Source organism: Scaptodrosophila lebanonensis, unplaced genomic scaffold (assembly GCF_003285725.1).
Source record: "Scaptodrosophila lebanonensis strain 11010-0011.00,11010-0021.00 unplaced genomic scaffold, SlebRS2 tig00000043-arrow-pilon, whole genome shotgun sequence".
NCBI lineage: Eukaryota > Metazoa > Arthropoda > Insecta > Diptera > Drosophilidae > Scaptodrosophila > Scaptodrosophila lebanonensis.
Genome location: NW_022060545.1, coordinates 6875194 through 6895858, shown reverse-complemented (window position 1 = coordinate 6895858; position 20665 = coordinate 6875194). Strand labels below are relative to the sequence as shown.

At 35.9% G+C, this 20665-nt stretch overlaps 2 protein-coding genes across 3 annotated transcripts; one reads left to right on the top strand and one right to left on the bottom strand.

Annotated features, from left to right (window-relative positions):
* Positions 1–1466: 1466 nt before the first annotated feature.
* Positions 1467–3017, bottom strand: LOC115622920 (UBX domain-containing protein 7-like). The gene has a single exon (XM_030517043.1). The coding sequence runs from the start codon at positions 2955–2957 to the stop codon at positions 1644–1646; it is 1314 nt and encodes a 437-aa protein (XP_030372903.1). The 5' UTR covers positions 2958–3017; the 3' UTR covers positions 1467–1643.
* Positions 3018–3800: 783 nt separating this feature from the next.
* Positions 3801–19446, top strand: LOC115622963. 2 transcript variants are annotated; one of them, XM_030517111.1, is made up of 5 exons: positions 3801–3891; positions 6783–6861; positions 17351–17559; positions 18275–18602; positions 18950–19446. In XM_030517111.1, exons 2-5 carry the CDS (start codon positions 6859–6861, stop codon positions 19331–19333), a joined length of 924 nt encoding a protein of 307 aa, XP_030372971.1. In that variant the 5' UTR covers positions 3801–3891; positions 6783–6858; the 3' UTR covers positions 19334–19446. The 2 variants fall into 2 exon arrangements, with proteins under 2 accessions (XP_030372971.1, XP_030372972.1); XM_030517112.1 differs by lacking the exon at positions 18950–19446 and having other exon boundaries at positions 18275–18733.
* The last annotated feature ends 1219 nt before the right edge of the window (positions 19447–20665 follow it).

Genomic DNA, 20665 nt, shown 5'->3' with positions numbered 1-20665 from the left:
AATTAAGCAGAACTACTTGCAGGCGGTCGTGTTGATTTCCTTTTGTTCATAACTTCAATTACATTTTCGGACAGTATCTCGAAATGCATGTCAGTTAATTTATCCGAGAGTTGCAAATAAATTCAACTTCTGCATACTGATGACAAAGAATATCATTAAAGTTCTTGAACTGATTTAAATGCAGATGCATAATTTATATTAAATTAATACCCGTAAAGATAAAAACGGTCGCGCTTTTGGAATTAATTTGCGGACGGCTAAGGCCTGCTGTTTCGCATTTTTAGGCAGTCATTAATGAACTTTACTTGTACCTGATTTCTGTGGAAGTCAATAAATATATCTGCATGCGTTTGCATTCTTACGGCCATAAAATAATTCAATTGACGGCTGACAAAGTGTACGGAGCGTACAACATGTTATTTTTCACGCTTTTTTCTGCTGAGAATTAACGCCGATCCATGCTATGAAAAATGTTTGATTTATAAATCCTTAGTTTTTGCGCAAAGAGTCGTCCAACTCGTAAGGCTTTGTGAAATCGCGTGCAAATTTTTTTATTCAATAATGACATGCAAAGCACTTGTATTAATCTAAGAAACAAATTAATAATATTAATTAGTTTTCCGAGCAAAGAAGCAATAGCCTGCCTGGTATGGTCGATATCCTGTTAATATCGCCAAATTCTTGGGCCAGTTATGTTAATATAAATACATGAGCTCATTAAACGTAAATAAAATCAGAAATTTGACAAACGATGAACAAGATTTTAACACATAAAAAATTGTTTTCGCATGCACAACGATTAAATGCAGCAAAAAACCGTACGCATATTTATTTTTGGTTTTTGGTCCAATAATTAATAATAATATTGAATAGAGAAACATCATAAAAAAAATTATAATAATATAAAAATAATAATATAATATGTAAAAGGATACATTAAAATGTAAATATTAAAAGTAGAAGAAAATTTTGTTTTTTACTTAAAAATTAAAACAAATAATAAATTTAAAATAATTCACAAAAAAATATAATACAAAAAATTGTATTATAGTCTATGAGTGGATCAGAGTAGATATATTGAACAGTCCGGTGGGCAATGCATACAAATTTTTTAGCTAATATTTAAATATAGTTTTGATTTCTGATTTCTTATTGAAAACATGGCACTGCAATTGAATTGAACTAAAACTTCTCTTAGTTCTGGGCTGGGTCTTAAACAATTTGTATGGATTTGTGTTATAGTTATATTTTTCTATATTTCTTAAATAAAACGCTTCCACGCTTAAATATTTTTAATTGTTACTCTCCACTTAATGCATAATTTGTCTGTGTTAAATGTGGCTGAAGTTGAACCAGATTCACGATAAACATTTTTAGGAAAACCTTTCTAACCTCTGACCTTGTTAATACTACTTCAATACTTCCCATTCTCCTCTGCTTCCAAAAAGCATTAGTTTTGTTTGATATTTCAACACCATTTTTGATGATTTTTTATTCAATTGCAACACTTCAATTTAAGTTAGAAATAAACATGAATAGAGTAACTGGCAGGAAGTCGGGTTAAACTGTAAAATATATATTATATACTGTATTTTGCATAAATATTATTTATATATTATTGCGTTATATTGCCATGCCCGGACTCACTTCTCAATGGTCAGGTGCACATTAGCGGAGGGGTGCAGTCCGATCTCCTTAAGGGTTGCATTGTTGTGCTCAGCCTCGAGGGAAATGCGTGGAAAAGCGCATATAAGTTGATAGTTTTCTAAGGGTATGTGGCTGTAGATCTCGCTTATGTACAGACGCAAAGTCTGGAGTTTCGTGTCCGATGGCCAACGGAGAAGGACCACCTCATCGCAGCCTACGGCATTGAAGAGGCGCAGCTTCAATGTTGTCAGCTCATCCCTGAGTTCTCCCAATTGAGTTTCATAGGTAATTGGCTTTGACTTTGGCTTCTCATCCACCTCTTCCGATTCATCGATAGTGTCGCTATCGGTGTCACTCAACTCTATGTTGTGGCTGGTGCCATCATCGCCATCATTCTCGTTATAGGAGTTCATGACGCTCAGCCTTAACTGATGATTCTCGTTCGAATCCGCGATCTTTGAGCGCTTCGTGGGCATGCTACATGTGCGGCCTACGGAGGATGTGGCTTCAGCATCCTCTTTTTCTTCGTCTTCTTCCATTGGTCCTGCAGCGCGCTTCAATGTGGTTGTAAAGTTTCCATGCAAAGACAGAAACTGCTTTAGATCGGGCAGCACGCTCTCCCTGTTGGGCTGACTGCTCCACATTTCTTCGCCGGTGCGCGGATCTATAACACATAGGTACGGCATTTTCTTGCAGTGGTAGAAGTTGATGAAGCGTCGCCCTTCGTAGCTATCCTTTTCCACCTCCCAGAGTGTGAATTGGCGACGTACCAGTTTTTTTAGTTCCTTGCTTGACCATAGTTCCCGACTCACAAGCCGCGACTGAATGTTGTCGGCTTGCACGCTGACCAGCACCCAGCGGCGATGCATGTTGGCACTCGTCCGAGCCTCAGTCAAAGAATCAAAGTATGGTATGTCGGTTGGTGGACGAAATAACCGTCTAAGCAGGGAGGTGGTCTCCGATGTGTAGTTGATGCGACTAAGCGCCTCAATGGGCTGGTCTGCAAGTATCAACGGATCCTCAACATTGCTTGCGCTTGTAGACGGTTGATCGGACAAAAACACGTTTGAAACTTGGGGAGCTGATAGTCCTGTGCCGCCATTTAAGTCCACTGGTGTTAAAACACTGCCCTCACTAGAAGACGAGGAGGTTTCGTTTCCCCAATATAGAGCCACTGCAGCTTCGACATCGTTGTCGCAGGCAACCAAATAGTATTTTGCCTCCACCTCGGTGCAAGCAGTCACCTCTACCAAGCGTTCCACGAGCTCCCTATTGTCGTCGTTGTTCTCTGAAGCCATATTTTCTGACATTGCTCTGTAATTGGCCAACGGAGGGACGTACTCAATTTTTTACGGACGATTAAACGAACACGAAATTTGTAATGTAGAAAATAGTTTTGCATTCCTTTCAATACCAATCGTCAGTCAGTTTAGTTTGAAAGCTACAAAAGTGCAAAGCACTCTATGTTTTCGGGAATGTTGTTTTTACTGAAGCTCCAAAGCTTGCCATGAAAAGTACAAGATAAACAAGCACTGTGCACATTGTATGCTAGTCATCCAACGTAGATCTTAAGAATAATTAAAAAAATAACAATAAAATACTTTTGTATTTTATTCCTATTTATTTTATTCTTATTCTAGAAAGATTTGACACAGCAAGCATTCCCGTTATTCTATCGCTATGCTTCGTTATCGATATATTGGAAATAAAAAACCCTTGCCCTTTTTCGTTTTAAGTTGGCAGGACGACCATTTTAAGAAGTAGAATAGCAAAAAAACATACTCATTAATTTTTTTAAATTTTCTAAAAACAGGTTCCCGTCCCACTTTATTACAGATCTAACTTACTTATTTTTAATCAACGTTATAAAGTACAGCAACATTTCAGGCACAAGACGGAAGTTATTGGCCCTAGCAACATGTTGCTGCAACACCGAATGCGCTGCATATGGGCATGCATATTTTAACGTAGACACACCAACAAACATACATACATATGAACATGTATGTAAGTGCCCAGGCGGCCCACTCGGCTCCGACCCGAAGTCGAGTCGTGTCGCTTAACAGCTGATCAGCTAGTAGCCGATCGTGATGCGGCCGCAAAGCGGGAGACTTGCTGCTGATGCCTCCACAGTCGTTGCTTTCAGTGCGGCTCGTGTCTTCAACGTGTTTTGTCACGCTATTTTACGCTCTTGTGGCGTTGACGTCGTCCAATAATCAACAGTGAGACTGCGGTACCAGCAACGTATGTGCAGTGACAACTATTTAAGCAATCCTCCACTTTGGTTCATAGTGCAAAAAGTTTAATACTAAAAGGAAAAATACGTATTAAGGCAATAAATTAAATTAAGGCAAATAATTAAATGCTATGCGACAGACACGTGAATCTTTAAAGTGCAATTGAATAAGAAAAATAGTGGCATTTTATTAAATGCGCAATGCACACAGAAAAGCCTATTAAACTAAAGAAAAGCAAGCAATACAAATGGTTTGATAATAATAAAAAGTGAACCACAAACAAAAATAAAAAGCCAAAAAAGGAAAACAAAAAACTTGGGCAACGAACTTGCGTGCAACAATTTATCGCCTGCGGGCAACACATACTACACTATAGCCTGGCGCGCTCTGGTCTGGTTGTCACAGCCGCCACCACCTCAATATGTTACCCAGCATATGCAAATAATAAATCAAAAGTCATTCACACACACACACCGTCCCCATTCTTTGATCTGTCGGCATTTGCATGCCACAATAAGGAGAAGGAGTTGCACGCACAAAATTGTTTATTAATTTGCTTAAATATTTCTTGGCCAGCAGCAAAGAAAATGTTTTGAAAACGTTTTCAAAATGCTTCATAAATCACACGTTATCTCTTTTTTTTTGGCTTGCCTTTCTGCACCTCAGAGGTGGAAACCAAAAAAAAAAAGGAAGGGAAATGTCCGACACGAAAACTAATTTTGTTAAAATTGTTCGACGTTAATCGCTCTTTCAAATGCATAAAAACTTTGAAATTAGTTTTGAAATATGGGCGTATTTTTTTAAAGTACCTACATATGTGCTTTTTATTTGCCGGAAACATATTTCCAGCGACTTGGATAAGTGCAAGTAGTTAGGGGCACCATAAAGTACCTTAATTAATTTACATACCATGATTTATGCTCCTTAATGAGCTTTGTAATTTATTGTGTGTGTATTTGGGCGTCTTTTACATACAATTTATATTTTGGTAAACTGCTAAGATAAAAAAACAAACAGTGTAAATCATAATGGCGGCACTAAGGAAGAAGTATGAGGTCAGATTACTTTTTTTCAGCCTAGAATAGAAATGTAATATCAAAGTTTTGTTAAATTGGTGAGGAAGAAATACAAGATTCCAAAATATAGTTACATTTGTCTACTCATTCATATCTGATCAATATTTATTTAGAACAAGTAATGCAATTACAATCATAGCGTGACAAATTTAAATTTAAACAAGCACATGCGGCTTTATTTCACTTGAAAAAATTAACATTTAAATTTAAAGCTCAAATTATAAATGATTTTGTGGTTTTTGCATTTTCCTTTTATATGTAAAGCTGTTATAATTTACTTATCAAAAATTTAATTTACAATCCTTAATAAACTATACAAATTATTGAGTTTTATAGTTGAAAACTGATATAAAATTAGAATTTTAATAACGCGCATGAAAACTATTTAAGTGTTGTGATATGTGCAATTTGGAAGCCATTTGACAATTCATTCTTTTCCATTCAAATGATTGACTTGCAACTTGCAACAACTGTAAACCAATTTTTTGCGATATTCGTCAATAATTACTTTTCGCATTGCACGTATGAGATAAAATGCATGTTAAACACTCAACTCAGCACGTTAACACATTTTATACTTTTTCAATTTACGTAATTCAGAATCAGAATGGTCCTCGATGAGGCCAAGTTGTATTTCATTCATAAGCATTATAGTATAAAACAAAAAAAGAAACAGGCGATATTAAGGTTTTAGCCCAAGATTTGCTTTCTGAATAGTCACGTCTGCTTGTACAGATTTGTAATCATTACATGGCCATTACTTCAGTTAGCTACATTGTCACGTACGTGCTCGTATATATGTATGTATGTACGTACTACTAGCACAATATATATAAATAAGTATATATATATAGTATATGTGTGTGTGACTAGATATTCATGACATGGTCGGCATTCACTTCAGTTTTAAAGTTTCTGCACATGCTGCTGCTTTAAATTTACGACCCTAAATCAAAGACTTGAGTTGCAATTAAAATGCGTGGCATGTTCACACATTTGGCTTTTGCGACACTGAATGACCAAAACTAAAACAATTTAAATTTACTCGCATTTAAATTGACTACGCATGCACCACCACCACTACCACTAGCACCACCACCATCAGCCTGCCCACCTCTCTACAATCCTTCATCCGACATGTTCATTGACGCTGCTGGCGAGCATGGAAAGAAAATGGCATTCGCTCGCATATTGGCAATACCAACAACGAGGCGGTCCAAAAGGTGTGACTAGGTCATCGTGTTAAGAGCCAAACTGGTGTGCCAGCCAAATAGCCAGCCAGCCAGCCAGCCTGTTTCATTTGCCAAAGACTTGTTATCAGTTTGCCGACCATTTCGAGAGCCAGTCTTTGAACTCGTATGTGTTTAGATTTTAATTCATTTAATTGACGGCAATTGTCACATCAAAGTGCGGCGGCGCCAATGGGCCAGGCTTGTCACGCTCACCACGGGGCCACTAGGGTCCAGTCAATGCAAAATTGCATAATTGCCATTTGATATTATTGTGTTAAATCTGATTTTGTATATTGTCGCGCTCAACGTAATAAAAGCAAACGTCGATCGACACGTCATTTAATACGCCGGCAATGGAGCATCTAAAATTACACACCGTGTGTGTCCACACACACACACACTTACACCCCATATAAAACAATACAAACTATTAATAGTGATTTTAAAAATGCCCAGCTAGAGGACAACCACAAATTTTTCAGTTGAAATTAAAGTGTAAATCGGTTAACGTAAACGGTTTTCAAACTCGAAGGCTTCGAAAGTGATTGTTCAACAAATTGCAAATAATATTATTCCCAATATATTTACAGCAAATCGGCTTAAAAGTATTCATTTACAAATAACATTAAATAATAAAAGTAATAAAAAACACAATAATAAATAAAAATGGTAAGTGTTCAAATCAAGTATACGTACATATACTATAATACTAAACTGTTGCATCATCGCTTTATATTTGCTTCTGAATGTAAACAAATGTCAACGTTTTCAATCAGACAAATATCATAAAACACCTAGTTTTTTTGTTTTAATAATACTGAGAGCATCTCTCAAAAATGGAGCACGCGCAAGCACGTGAATGTCTCTGCAATTTTAGTCAGGGGGGAATGCCTCGCTTCTGTAATTATGCAAAACAAATTTACGAATAATTTAAAAGAACAATTACACTCGAGCAAAAATATAAGACTTTACCTTCCTTAAATCAATTTTTATTTATTCTGAAATGTAATTGTATGCAGATTTGTAAGCATATACTTGTAGAATATATTTTCTTTGCTTTGCAATTCACGTTGACTTTATTTGACTGGTTTTTAATTTAGTTTGTCTTATATTTTCTACATACTGTTTGGATATATACATATAAATCCCTGCATATCTATTTCAAAAGCAAATGTAGCACATGAAAATATATTTAAAATATAATCATAAGATAGCGAGATGGAACACTGCATTCCTTTATGATACGAGAAAATTTAGATAAACGTTCAGATTTAGGATAGTATAAATATAATAAAAAGTTGTAGAATGAAAGCAAATTAGTTTTACATGGGCCGATTTTTCTAGTTCATGGTAACATCTGCATTTATTCAAATTGTTGTTCATTTTTGATGCTGACAATATATTAGTATTAAAAGAACTTATATCTTATGACTTTTGTAGAGTCCATTTTCTTATTCTATTTACTTTTAAAAATATTTTGTGAGCGTACATTTCAAAAAATTCGAAATCACATAAGAAATTAAAAATTGATCACAAATCACAGATAAGTCAATGGGTTCCCATAAAATGTACTTAAAGTACGTAATCATCATAATACTAATCACATTTTGTTTATAAACATGTACATATTTACAAATGAATGCATATGTGTGTGTGTGTGTGTGTGTACTAAAAAAAACAATAAAGCAATTGACAAAGGCATTGACCTACAATGTGAGCTGTCAATTTGTTTATTGTTTTATTTTACAATTGTTTGCAGTATTCTCGGTTTGTTGCGTTTGTTATTAACGTGTGGTTTACCGTTTTACAATGCCAGACTTCTTGTCGCGCACACACATATATATATATATATCAATTATTGACAACTCAGCAGTGTCGCAAGTTTGTGCCTTAAGTCATTTGTTTTGTGATGCGTGCACCGGAAATGTGTTGTACCAACAAATTTGTGTTTTGTTTAAACATTTTCGCATTGTGAAATCAGCGTCATTAATTGCCAAAAACAAAAAATAGCAACAATTTATAAAATATTTGTGCAACATCATTTGGTCGGCATTGGTCATTAAATGATTTCTGCGGCTTTAACATAAAGCTGCACAAATATCACCCGCAGAGTGTCTGCTAATCTCCACAACATGTGCAATTTTAATCTTCTTCAGTTCGTGTTTCCTTAAGCCGTGAACTTCATGATGAGTAGCAGGTATATACTATATTATACGGAAGTGCTGAAGCAGCAGATAAGGTATATTTTTTTCCTACATATCTCTGACAGATGATGAAATTTGTAATGCAATTTTAGTCCGAGGCTTCTAACGGACAATACTGACCAAGTTTAGAAAGTTCATAAAATTTTTCTGCTTCAAATGCTCATTGTTCTTATATCTTAATAGAAATTTGTGTTCTAATTGCAATCAAATGATTACATGTAGAATCCTAAAATTGACCATGTTAATTTTTATAGATAATATTGGCCTAGAAAAAGGCTTAAGGTCACAATTAATAGAATGCATTTTTGTTAATATATTTCAAACTTTGAGAGCATTTTCAAGCACAAGTAAAAGTTTATATATCTACACAGAGCGAGGCCAATTATTGGATTATATAACATATCAATGAATTATGTCACTAACCTAAAAGCATATTAATGCCATACGAGATTTAATTATGCCAATCACAATCCTAACATAGTGCATATGAAATAATTAGGTTTATCCAAACAAGCATAAACAAATTTGCAACAAAATGAAACAATTAACCACCAGCTGTGCAAAGGGCTTACATTGATTTTCCTTTCGTCCATCTCTCTAACAATGAAATCTTTGCATAATTACAAAAATACTATATAACAAAAGCTCGAAATCAATAAAATTATGAATTTGCGATCAATAACAACTATTGTTGGCAGTCCATCGGTCAACGGTAGCTCAATGACCCCTGGGCTGCTGGACATGGCAATTCAAAAAGGTACGGTCTTTACTGCCTTACACCCTAAGCATTGTCTTTGGCTATTGTTCAAAAACGAACAAGAGTGGAAAAACAAAAAAAAAACAACAAAAAATCGTGAAACTGAATATATTTCATTTATTTATTTCTTATTTTCACAACATACCAGGGGGCTTTGTAGACAAAAGTTCAAACTGCCAACTGCCTGGCCATTAACTTGTCTGTAACCGCTGATTAGACGCCACCAAAGCTCTTTTAAGGCTGCGTTGCCAGATTTATGATTAGCGGCCAGTTAACTCCCAACAACAATAACAACAACAATGGCAACAACAACAACAAAACAAACGCATTTGTTGCCCTACTAAAAATGCAAGCTATTACGTTTTGAAGGCTTTTGTTGTGAAAAACTATGACGCCCCAAAATGCCACAAATTCAATGAACACAACAACAATACTAATAAGCACTTTTGCGATCGAAGTTTTAAATCAGTGGCCAACAAATCTTCAAATGTTGCAATTTGTTACTCAAAATATGAATGTTAATAATGCCGCCAATTTGAAGCTGCAGATGAGACTACAGTAGGTCCCTCACTCACTCCTCATTCATTATTTAATTATTAATTCATAAATAATAAAATTCACAATTTTTGTGTTAATTTAATTCTGCGTACGCCTCTTGCATGTTTCTCAGACGTTTAGACAAAAATCTACACAATTATGTTGGGAAAAGGTCAAGTTTGTCATCTGAGAACCGCCGCGTGAAGAGATTCACAAATCCCCAAAGTTCGCATAATTCGCATAGTTTTGTGCATCAGACAATGGCCATCGTGTAAATAGAAGCAATCACAAAAGGGCACGCCATTGAGTTATGCTAAGATTGAAGATTTTTTGCACTCCAAGTCTTCATTCCATTAACCCCTTAAGTGAGCTCAGCAGCACTTAAATAAATGTGTAAATATATTTGTGAGTTTCGTCAGTGATGATGTCGAAGATTTTTTTGTGGGGGCATACTTGCTTTAAATTATATATTAAATTCTTCTGCATCTCATGAATAAATATTGCTAAATTGCTATTCGTAGTAGGTATGTCTAGGAAATGCAATAACTTTTCATATGCATACTTAAAAGAAGAATATAATTTCAATGAGAATGTTTGACATCAAATAATTGCCACAAAAGGATATCTTAATATAATTTGGCCAATTTTTCTAATCTTGACGATTGGTTATGCCACTAATATTATTCACTATAAGGAGAGAGATAGAATTTAAAAGTTTTTTAGCCGAAACTTTTACAAAAATAATGAATAAATTGTAGCTACATTTGTCATTATTTTTTAACTGCAATAATTATGTAAAACACTGTTTTATTTAATTTAATGTTTTTGTAAATCTTTAATCTTTATTAAAGATTGAACAATTTAAATTTTGTGATGTCCTTTATTGCTTAGCACATTTTGACCAAATTTTTCATATTCCTATCTTCATATCTTAGAAATATGCTTGTTGGAAAAGATTGTAGTATTTTTATAAAATATTAACCCCTGATCTAAGCTAGGCGCAAAAGTACAATAAATACATTGAAGTAGTATGAGAATAAATTTAAGCAAACCAGATAATTCAGATATTGACACTGTGGGATTTAAATAGTCCCCAGCTTCCCGCAGACACGCCACTGACTGTGCGCATTAATCGCCAGCAATTTGCCAACAAATAATTGAAATCCATATGCGTTATGTCAGATATGGTTGCTTACATTTTTATTGTTTTTTTTTTCTTCTCTCTTTTCTCTCAACATTATTATTGATTGCCAAGCACATTTTTGGCCAGACATTCAACTGATTGACGGGGGAGTTGGCTTCTCCCCGCACCTCACCTGCTGCTATGTGCTTGTTTTGATTGTTTTGCTGCTGACTGATTCGCTTGTTGTTGCAAATCGGCTTGGCTAGCGATTAGTTTTGCCCATATATATACATACATATATTGTTTAGCATTCTTTTGTTGTATATTTCGTTTGTCTGGCTACATTTATTATATTTTATACTTGTGTGTATGTACTTAGAGGCTTGCAAATAGCATGGGAACATTGTGGTAATTAATCAAAGTGCATAATCATTCTTTTTTTTGGCAATTTATTTGTTTGTTTAACAATTCACATTTGTTTGAGCATGCAAATTTTTAAATGATGACCAGTTGCATTTAAATCAATTGATTAAAAACAATAAATGCTCAGATGATTCGAGAGGAAATCAAAATGGCACTCTTATGTAAATTTTACAGCGGCTTCTGATACACATTATAAATAAATCTTTTATTAATTTCAGTTGACTTGTACACGTGAATGAACTGATGTTTTTTAAGTAGTTGTCGTTTTTAGTGCGTATTCGTTCAAGTTCGCTATTAAAATTAGGCCTACAAAGATGTTCATCATAAATATGTCGATTAGGCTTAACCGGAAATGCTCGAAACACACGTGCTGCCATATTGAGTTTGTGCGTTTGTGTCGGATCATAAATCTTGCGTTCTAGTAACACAATCTCTTGCCATGAAATCCCATTAAATTTACATCTTTATCGCCTCTGGCGCAACAAACAGTGGTAGTTATAACAAAAGTGAACAAAGAAGACATCCGGCAGCTAGTTGAATACAAGTAGTAGAGCTGTAGAGTAATGTAGTAGCAATGGCGGTGCACTGTCCAAGTAACTGACTAACTGAGTAACTGCCTGACTGACTGACAGACTGTTAACCTTCAAGCTTGAGGCGGCCTTTTTGTCGAGAATCACACACACAAACACATATATATATATATATATATATATATATATACATAAAGGGCCTTACAAGCCACTGCGAATGACTTCATCTGCCAAGTTAGCAGCCGAAGCGTGGCAGGTAATTGTTTTTTCTTGATTACACGACGTCATCGCCACAGCCACAGCCATCGCCATCACCATCGCGATCAGCAACAACATGCTCCAACAACGATTGCGCTCATTTGCATATTTATAAGTACATTCGGCTTAAGCTAAGGCCAGGTACATTCAGAAAATATAACCCAAAATCCACTTTAAAATATGACTGGAGGCATCTTCTATGACTAGCCCCACTTTTGAGAATGTTTATTTCGAAAAAATAAGTGTTTTGAATAAACAATTCTAGGTAGGGAGTTATTTTCCAGCAATACAAGTATTCACTCAGTGGCCAATTTTCAAGCAATTGAAGCTGTATGCGCAGAAGTTCAAGGCTTGGCCAATTGTCGCTAATATTGCAGTCAGTCATCAATTATAGAGTTGGCCTTCACGACATACGTCACCGGCAGCACATTAAGCCAACTTGCTCTGCGGTCTGTATCGACTCCTCACCCAGCCTGTCTGCCTCCCGGACTGCATGGCTGGCTGTCAGGCCAACGGCACGTATGCGTAACTTAAGTTGGCGTTAAATTTTGACATGCCTTTTTATCGCTCAGTGTTTTGTGGTTAGTTGTTGTAGTTTATGTGGTTGTTGTTATCGTTTTTTTTTCGCTTGCACTCATTTGTCTTAATGCTGGGCAATTTGAAGGCGCACTGAGCGCAAACGTGTTTTGCTAAATACGCGCTTTATTTTCGGCACACACTCTACTCTTTAGACGCCTCCCCCAACCAACTCGCTAATACATACATAAATATGCATTCATTTGAAATGTTTGCTATTACGTCGTCGCCTTTGGGCGATTCCGACTTCAAATTCAGTTCGCTTGCACATTCTTGTTCACATTTTAGCGGCTTCCTCGTCAGCTGGTTTTTGCTTTTGTGTTCGATTTGTGCAACAAAACAAAAACGGCAACAATAGCAACCACAAAGCAACAAGTAGCAATAATTTAAGCTTCTTTGTGAATTGCTGTACAACCTTGAAGCTGTATGTATGTATCTGAGTGCGCACACTTGTTTGCAATTACATACAAAAATACTCGTAAAGAAGGTATCTCATTGTCGATATGTATGTAGGAGTACTCGTATATACTATACAGATGTACATAGAATTGCACTTTAAGAGTTGTTGTTCTGCTGATGATGCTGACAGCGGCAATATCGACAAGAGCTGAAGAAAATTACTTTTTTCAAAACAGTTATTTCAAAACTTGCAACGTGGACGATTTAAAAACTGGAGCAATTGTTGTAAATATATAATTTTTTGAGGAAACATTTAGCTTGACTCTGGAATAATGACAATAATAGCAACTATACATTCAAGATTTTCAAATTAAAACAAAGCTCGGGCTGTAATCAACAAATTATTCACACTGATTAAACAAATTTATTGAAATCATAAAATTCAGATATTTGTACAAAAAACTTTAAGGGGAAGCATCTTTTTAAGAAATGTATATATGATAGGTTCAAAAATAGAAATAAACAAAATAAAAGCCTAGCTTATCACAAATATAATTATTGTTTAAATTGGAAACATATCTAATAAAACATAAAATAATATTTGTTTTGTCTTTACATTAAAAATCGTTAATTTGAAACCCAATTTACTAATAATGTTATTTTATTCATTTTCTGGGTTTTTAAAAGATATAAATACTTGTTGTTTTATATTTAGAACATTTATTTATAACTTTACAAATTATTTATTGCTGATACAAATATAAAATGATCAACGAACACTTTTCGATCAAATAAAACAAAAATTTCTTACTGTGTATTACATGGCGTCAGATAGAGCCTTTTTAAAAACTATATATTATAAATCCATAGTTAGTAGATTCTGCATCATAAAATAATATTCTTTATTGCTTCTATCAGCATATGAAGCAGCAAAAAGCCCGCATTAAATATTTGTAAAAATAATGTTTGCAATAAATGCATGTTTGAAATGCCACTCATTGCTGTGGGTGCGCAATTCGCCAAATTTATACTGCTCAAAAAAATATAATATTATTAAATTGCAATTTGATGAAACCGAACGCCCAAATGTCTGACAGCCCGCATTCGATAGCCACCACCCATATATGCATTACAACAATTCGATGCTGGCAGCATTGTCTTTTTTCTTTTATCTGCGAAACGACCGCATAGGAAATAAATTATTTCAATTAAGGCGTTTAAAAAATGATTATGGCACACTTAATATCAAATTACAATTTGAAAGCGCCAAATGCAGGCGTTAAATAGCCCAGCATAATATTATTTTCGATAATGTTGTGTAATGAAACAATGGCCAGCTCCAAAAATTGTGGTCAGTCGGGCGGCCTACCGACTCGGTTTGAACCAAGTGGCGCCCCCGCCTAGAGAGTTACGATCGATAGAAAAAAAATGTGTTGGCCACGCTGAATTAAATCTAAGCTTGACCCAAATGCACAGCTAAACGGTTTTCGATTGAGTTTGCAAAAATTTCGCAAATATATTGACTAAGCACTTAAGTTTTTTTTCGATTTTTGGCCAGTCATTTGATAATGAATGATTATTTTCGTACCGAGCTGCGTTAATCAACGATAATGCCCGGTAATGCTGTCGTGTTGCATGTAGTTGGGAGTATATTTTTGCCTTTTTATTGATTGTTTTCTGCGTCGCAGTTTCTTTTTAATTAGTGTGTGGTAGAATTTGTGCTGTCTGATCACAAAGACCGGCCCCAGTTTCACCTTCCTTCCTCCTGCTCATTACGACGAAATCAAACAAGGAGTGCCACTGATGCCGCCTTTGCTCAATTACCAAGTTCATTCAACTGCTCGAGAGGCAGTTAAAGAAAACATACACACACACACTCACACAGACGACAAAAAATTGCGCTCAGGCGTAATTCTTATCCATTAAGTGTTTTGGCCGCCGCGCCGTTCCGACAACCTAGACAGCTCAGTGTGTACTTTAATTAAGGCGCAACATGAGATGGAGATGGCGATGGCGAGCAAGTACACAGATACAGAAAATTATTATAATAATGGGATTTCTACGGAATGAAATTCAAGTTCATGGCCATTGCGCCTGCGCCTCGGAAGTGACAAAGTCGAAATTAAAATGAGACTCGCCACACGGCCGCCTCATGCTGTCTGAATACATTGTACATTATTCTGACCATTGTTACACAAATATTTTTAAAGGCGTCATGCTGCTTAATAACAAGTCTTGACAAACAGGGGCTAGAGTCGCCATCAAAAGATTTTGCAGCTCAAAACCTCAAGTCGTTGAAGTCTCAGACAATTGAGACAATGCTTGCATAAATTGATTTCGTTTTAAGGTAAAACGATTGTGGACCAAAATGTAAACCACGGCAGACATAACAAACATATTTTTTTAGTCAAATGTTACTTACTTCAGTAGTCCTCAGTGTATAAAGTTGAATTTGGCTTGTCTTTTAGCTATATATATCAACAACTAGTTGGTATGTTTTCAATTCCATGTTCAACTAACCAATCCTACGTCATGTATGAACTAATAGAGTGTAATAGATAGCTTGCCAAATGCTTTTATCATAAATCCCCAACATTTTCTTATATAATGTTTTCTTGCAGCAATTGCAAATGAGTGTATTTTGAATATATATGTTTTGATCTTGATAATGGATTGGATTCTAAGACGTAATATCCACTTACATAAATGCCTTATTTCCCCTCAGAGATGAAGAAATACTTGTACTTATAGAGATTTAATTGGAAGTAATTTGAAAGAAAGAATTGTATATTTATTAAGAAACGAAGAAATAATGTTAAAACGGATCAGTTTTCTAAAGAATTTCTGATGAAATCGGGTTTCTGAAGAATTATACTACGAAATTTTATGAATAGCTCACATCTATAGTTTCGAACCACTATGAACACAAGCATAAGTTTTCAAGTTTTTTTTTTTGTTTCATCTCAATTTTTCTTATTAAATATTACCGATATTTATTATTTAAGGCATATATGGTATAAATAAAGATCTCCGTTTTGCTTGTTTGGGTCTGTATAGTATATCTGTCTACCAATCTAGCCACCCATTACTGTCTCCAACTATCTACATATGTATTCGTATGCAGCCATTTCTGTGTATATTTATTTTTATATTAACCGAACAAGTATTCTGGTCTTCTCGTAGCATGTGAGAGTTACAAACATTGATTTATAAAGTCCTAGAAGCAAGCAATGTGTGCATTTCTACTAATAAACTGTCAACGCTGACGATTTATTACGGAGCCATATGATCAATTTTCTGCCTTGCTAAACAGGCCTGATTTAACTAAACTAGACACGCTCGCATATATAAAGAATCCATTAATTAACACACTAATTAAACAAAGCCAGCAAATATTGTGAATACATGTCGCGCAATTCCATATAAATATTTATAGTGTGCTTTATATACGAGTAAAGCAAACAGCTGTGAAATGCAAGGTGATGACTTGCTATATTCACAAAATTTTACATTCAACGTCACTCTATGGATCTATAGATGAAGCTGAATGCATCAGATATACAAGTATGTATGTGGACATACATTTTTCAAATGATGTCAGTGTTGCGAGAAAATTCGTTTTCACATTAGTGCGCATTGACATGACAACAACAAAGCGGACGACAATTAGTGCGGCATAAACTTGACATTGTTGTTGTGTTAAAGACGAGAGAATTAATAATTACATTATTATTTTTTAATTGCTTCTATTGGCAGAGGCGGGCGCAAATACAGAGGCAGGCAAGCACGTGCAACAAACGAGTTCAAGTTCAGATTGGAATCAGAAAAACTCAAAAATGCGTACCAAAAATGTTTGCCCAGTTAATTGAATTGGCAACAACAAACACTAAATAAAGCGCTTTAAATTGCTTGTACTCATTAAATTATTACAAAAGTGTCAAGTAAATAAAATAAAACAAAATAAAAATAAATGCAAAGTCGTTTAAGGTGAAGCAAGTCTTATTGAATGGGAATGTGTGTTTGTTTGCTGCCAAACAAGAGCAACAAACAAACTTGAACTTAACCAATTGAGATACATAAAGTATATCTGTGGCAGAGAACGTTAATAAATACATTTTGAGAGGGCGGGTGCCTTTGAAGGCATTAACAATGCATTCGATTTGCCAAACATTGAAAGAGAGGGTGTGTTACAATTTGCAAAACATGACAAAGCGCACGGAGCAGGCCAATAAATTTTCACAAACTGCAGCAAACAAAAGACTTAAGCAACGAACTTGCTTTGCATTTCACTCCCTTTTCCCCCCACACACACACACATACTCACACACTGTCTTTCTCTTTTGTCTTAAAGCAATCGCACGACATTTGCCTGTTGCTAGTCACCTGCCTCGCTGCCAGCATTACAGAAAGCCAAGCGATACGAGTCGATTGGGGCACCAACAAGGGACCCATTGTGCCGCCCACACCTCGCACTACGCCTGCTGTCCGCCCGCCATATCGTGAGCCAGCACCCGTCTGGGAGGACCAAAGCGATGACATACCCAATCCACATCCATATGTGTAAGTGAACAACTATCCAAATCGAACTAAATGAAAATATACACTCGGCAGCAAGAAATTGTTTTAGATCATCATCATCATCATAAATTTATAAATATAAATGATCCATAAATAGTGTTTCTTCGGGGCCTTTATACAAAATTATTTATTGTACTTTTTCATACTAATAGGTTGGGGTCAAGAGTTCAATTCTTAACGCAACCAGTTTTTAAGCAATTTTACAAATATTGCAAACAAATTGCAGTATCATTATTGATATTAGTGCCATATGTACATACATATGTGTAGTAGTGTTAAATAATTCTTCTTGAAGTTCAGACTCTTAAAATAAGAAATTTATATTCCAAAAAAATTAAATGATTAGATTAAGGCAGCATATGCGGCTCGGAATAGAACACAAACACTGCAAAGATTCTAAATAAGAATTGAAAAGTAATTATGCGTGCATCTTCAATTTTCTCAATCATAGAAACGTACATGATCGAATAAATACAAATACGAATAAATAAACCGAAATTAAAAAAGATTGCAGTTTTTTATAAATTAATTTTCTAGAATATATACAGTTTCTATAAAAAAAAACATTTCTGTTTTTAATTACTGATATCTATAGTATCTAGTAACAATTTCTTGTGACTTGTGACCATTTATGTTGGCTAGTGCTGTTATTATTTTCGAATTAACTTAATTTACTTTCTTGCACTCCACCTCTTAGCTATGTCTTGCCACCACCTTCGCGTCCGCGAACCTGGCCCATACCCATTGGCCCCTACGATGACAGAGACAGTCAACAGCCGAAGCGGAACTACGGCACGATCCTGGCGCCACAACAAGCTCAGTCCCAGGGTTACAATACCGGCGCACTTTCTGCTCAGTACGTGCCCGGTGTGGGTCTGAAATACACAGCCGTGGTGGGAAAGGCGACAAGTGCCACGCCCACCGGATACTATGCGGGCATCACGGACAAGCTGCAGGGCAAATACAATGCCAAGACGAAGAAGTACAAGGCATACGAGAAGGTCAAATACACACCGCTGAACTATGTAAGGTCATATGATAGTCTCAAGCGCTTTGTGCGCTACTAGGCAGCTGTAAATATTTAATAGTTATAATAACTGATCGATATACATAAAATTGTGGAAATAAATATTAAAAGCGTCGTGTCTTTTGTAAATATTTAAATCATGCTCAATCGAAAAAGTACATATGAAAGCCTTAAACCGCAATTGATTAAACATTTGTATATAAATATAACATACATACACATATATGTACATACACATATACACACTGCATGCCACACACATATACACACATAAACACATAAACACACACGACACTGCCTCATGCTCATGCCCATGTCATAATCACATGCATCATCTACTTGCAGTATCGCCTCTTCGATCCAGACTCGCAGTACGTGCCCGAACACGATGCTGCACAGCTGCTGGCTGGCAGCCAACAGCTGTTGCCTTTAAAGTCCAAGCCAGTAGAGTGGCAGACGCTGCCTTCCAGCTCCACTTCAAGCACGGCAGCACCCATCGTCAGCAAAAAAAGCACGACGATATCTACAACAAAGGCCACAACAACGTCTACAACGAGGCTGCCCACAACAAGCAGCAAGCGTCTAATTGGCAATTTCAAGCTGGCACATGAGAAGACCAGCTACGTGAAGCCATCCCCGCTGAAGAAGAAGCAGCAGCAGCAGGCTCAGGCGAAGGCGCATGCGGAACTGAAGGCGCACAACACGCTGCAAGGCACAAAGACAAGCTGAACGCCCAGTAGGCATCGCAGCGAAGCAGCCACTACTTCTACTATTACCACATACAAACAAAAAGCAAAAACACTTAAACAAATACGTGTACAGCAACTTTGGCATGCCACTTTGAACTTGCCGCGCAGCAACAAGTCGACAAAAATTTTGAAGCGAAATTATATTTTGTTATAAGACTCTCAAATTTGTAAATAATAAAATATGCTTAACTCAATATAAAATTCAATAACACATTCAGCATTTTGTTATTCAATTCAAAAGACAAAACGAAAGACTCAGGCAACGAGCGTGCACGCTAACATACACGCACAGCCAATAAGCAACAAAGTCAGATGAGAACAGAGATTATTAAATGTTTTTGTTTAATTTTTCAGACTAAACCGAGCAGACCGTCAGAAAAATGTAATGTGATTGAATAATTTAATCTTAACTTAGCTATGCGGCATAATCTCTGACAAATCTTGATTATTACCGGAATATCATTCATAGCCATTAGTATAAAATCTAACAGTCTATGCGCAGTAATTATCGATTTATGAATGCATCTGAACTTAAGCTGTAATAACATATTTTGCATAATATTGGGCTAACTATAGTAATTGTTAACGCATAGTAGCTGTTCGACCAACATGCCCGACATTTAAAATTAATTCTATAGAGACTTTCAAAACATTGACAACTAAATATTTCGCGTGAATATAGGGCAGATCCCAAGTAAGTAATAGATTTTAATATATTTATCCAAGCAGAGCAAACAGAAGTTTTCAAAGTGTTTGAATTTTGAAATGTTTCCATTTTGCCAACTGTTTTACTTAATTTAAGATTTAATTTTGGCAATTTCAAACAACTAATTAATTCGCCTCTACAATTAATGGCTATTAATTGCCACCAGCGGCAAATGCAAGGTAAATTGTCTTGTGGCACAAAGTAACGGCAACTTGGCTGATTGTTGGCCACTTTCTTGACCGCAAACGGTAAGCTCGAGCTGCCAAGCCACTTTTTATAGCCTGCGGTTGGAATAATTAACTCAATTGCGGCGGCTTCTTGACCATCATTTAAATGACGGCTGCTAATCACAAAGCGCAGCGTCTATTTTGCAACAGCCATGACCCCAGCCTAGGCGCCACAACTGACCGATCCAGCCGGCAATATTAGCAGCATCATTAACAGCATTAACAACAATAACAACAGCAGTAGCAGCACTTAAAATCAGTCTGACTTCTCTGAATTATATTTACACACACCGAAGTCATTAACCGATGCTGATTATTGACACTTAACGTTGTTGCCTTAAGTCGCAGCGTCTCCGATTACGGGTTTTGTATAACTGTG

Bases quoted from the DNA above. Each gene is read 5' to 3' on its own strand.
- LOC115622920 (XM_030517043.1), bottom strand. From the start codon at position 2,957: ATGTCAGAAAATATGGCTTCAGAGAACAACGACGACAATAGGGAGCTC.
- LOC115622963 (XM_030517111.1), top strand. The intron at 17,560-18,274 runs GTAAGTGAACAA...TCCACCTCTTAG, and splicing joins CCCAATCCACATCCATATGT to CTATGTCTTGCCACCACCTT. The intron at 18,603-18,949 runs GTAAGGTCATAT...ATCTACTTGCAG, and splicing joins AATACACACCGCTGAACTAT to TATCGCCTCTTCGATCCAGA.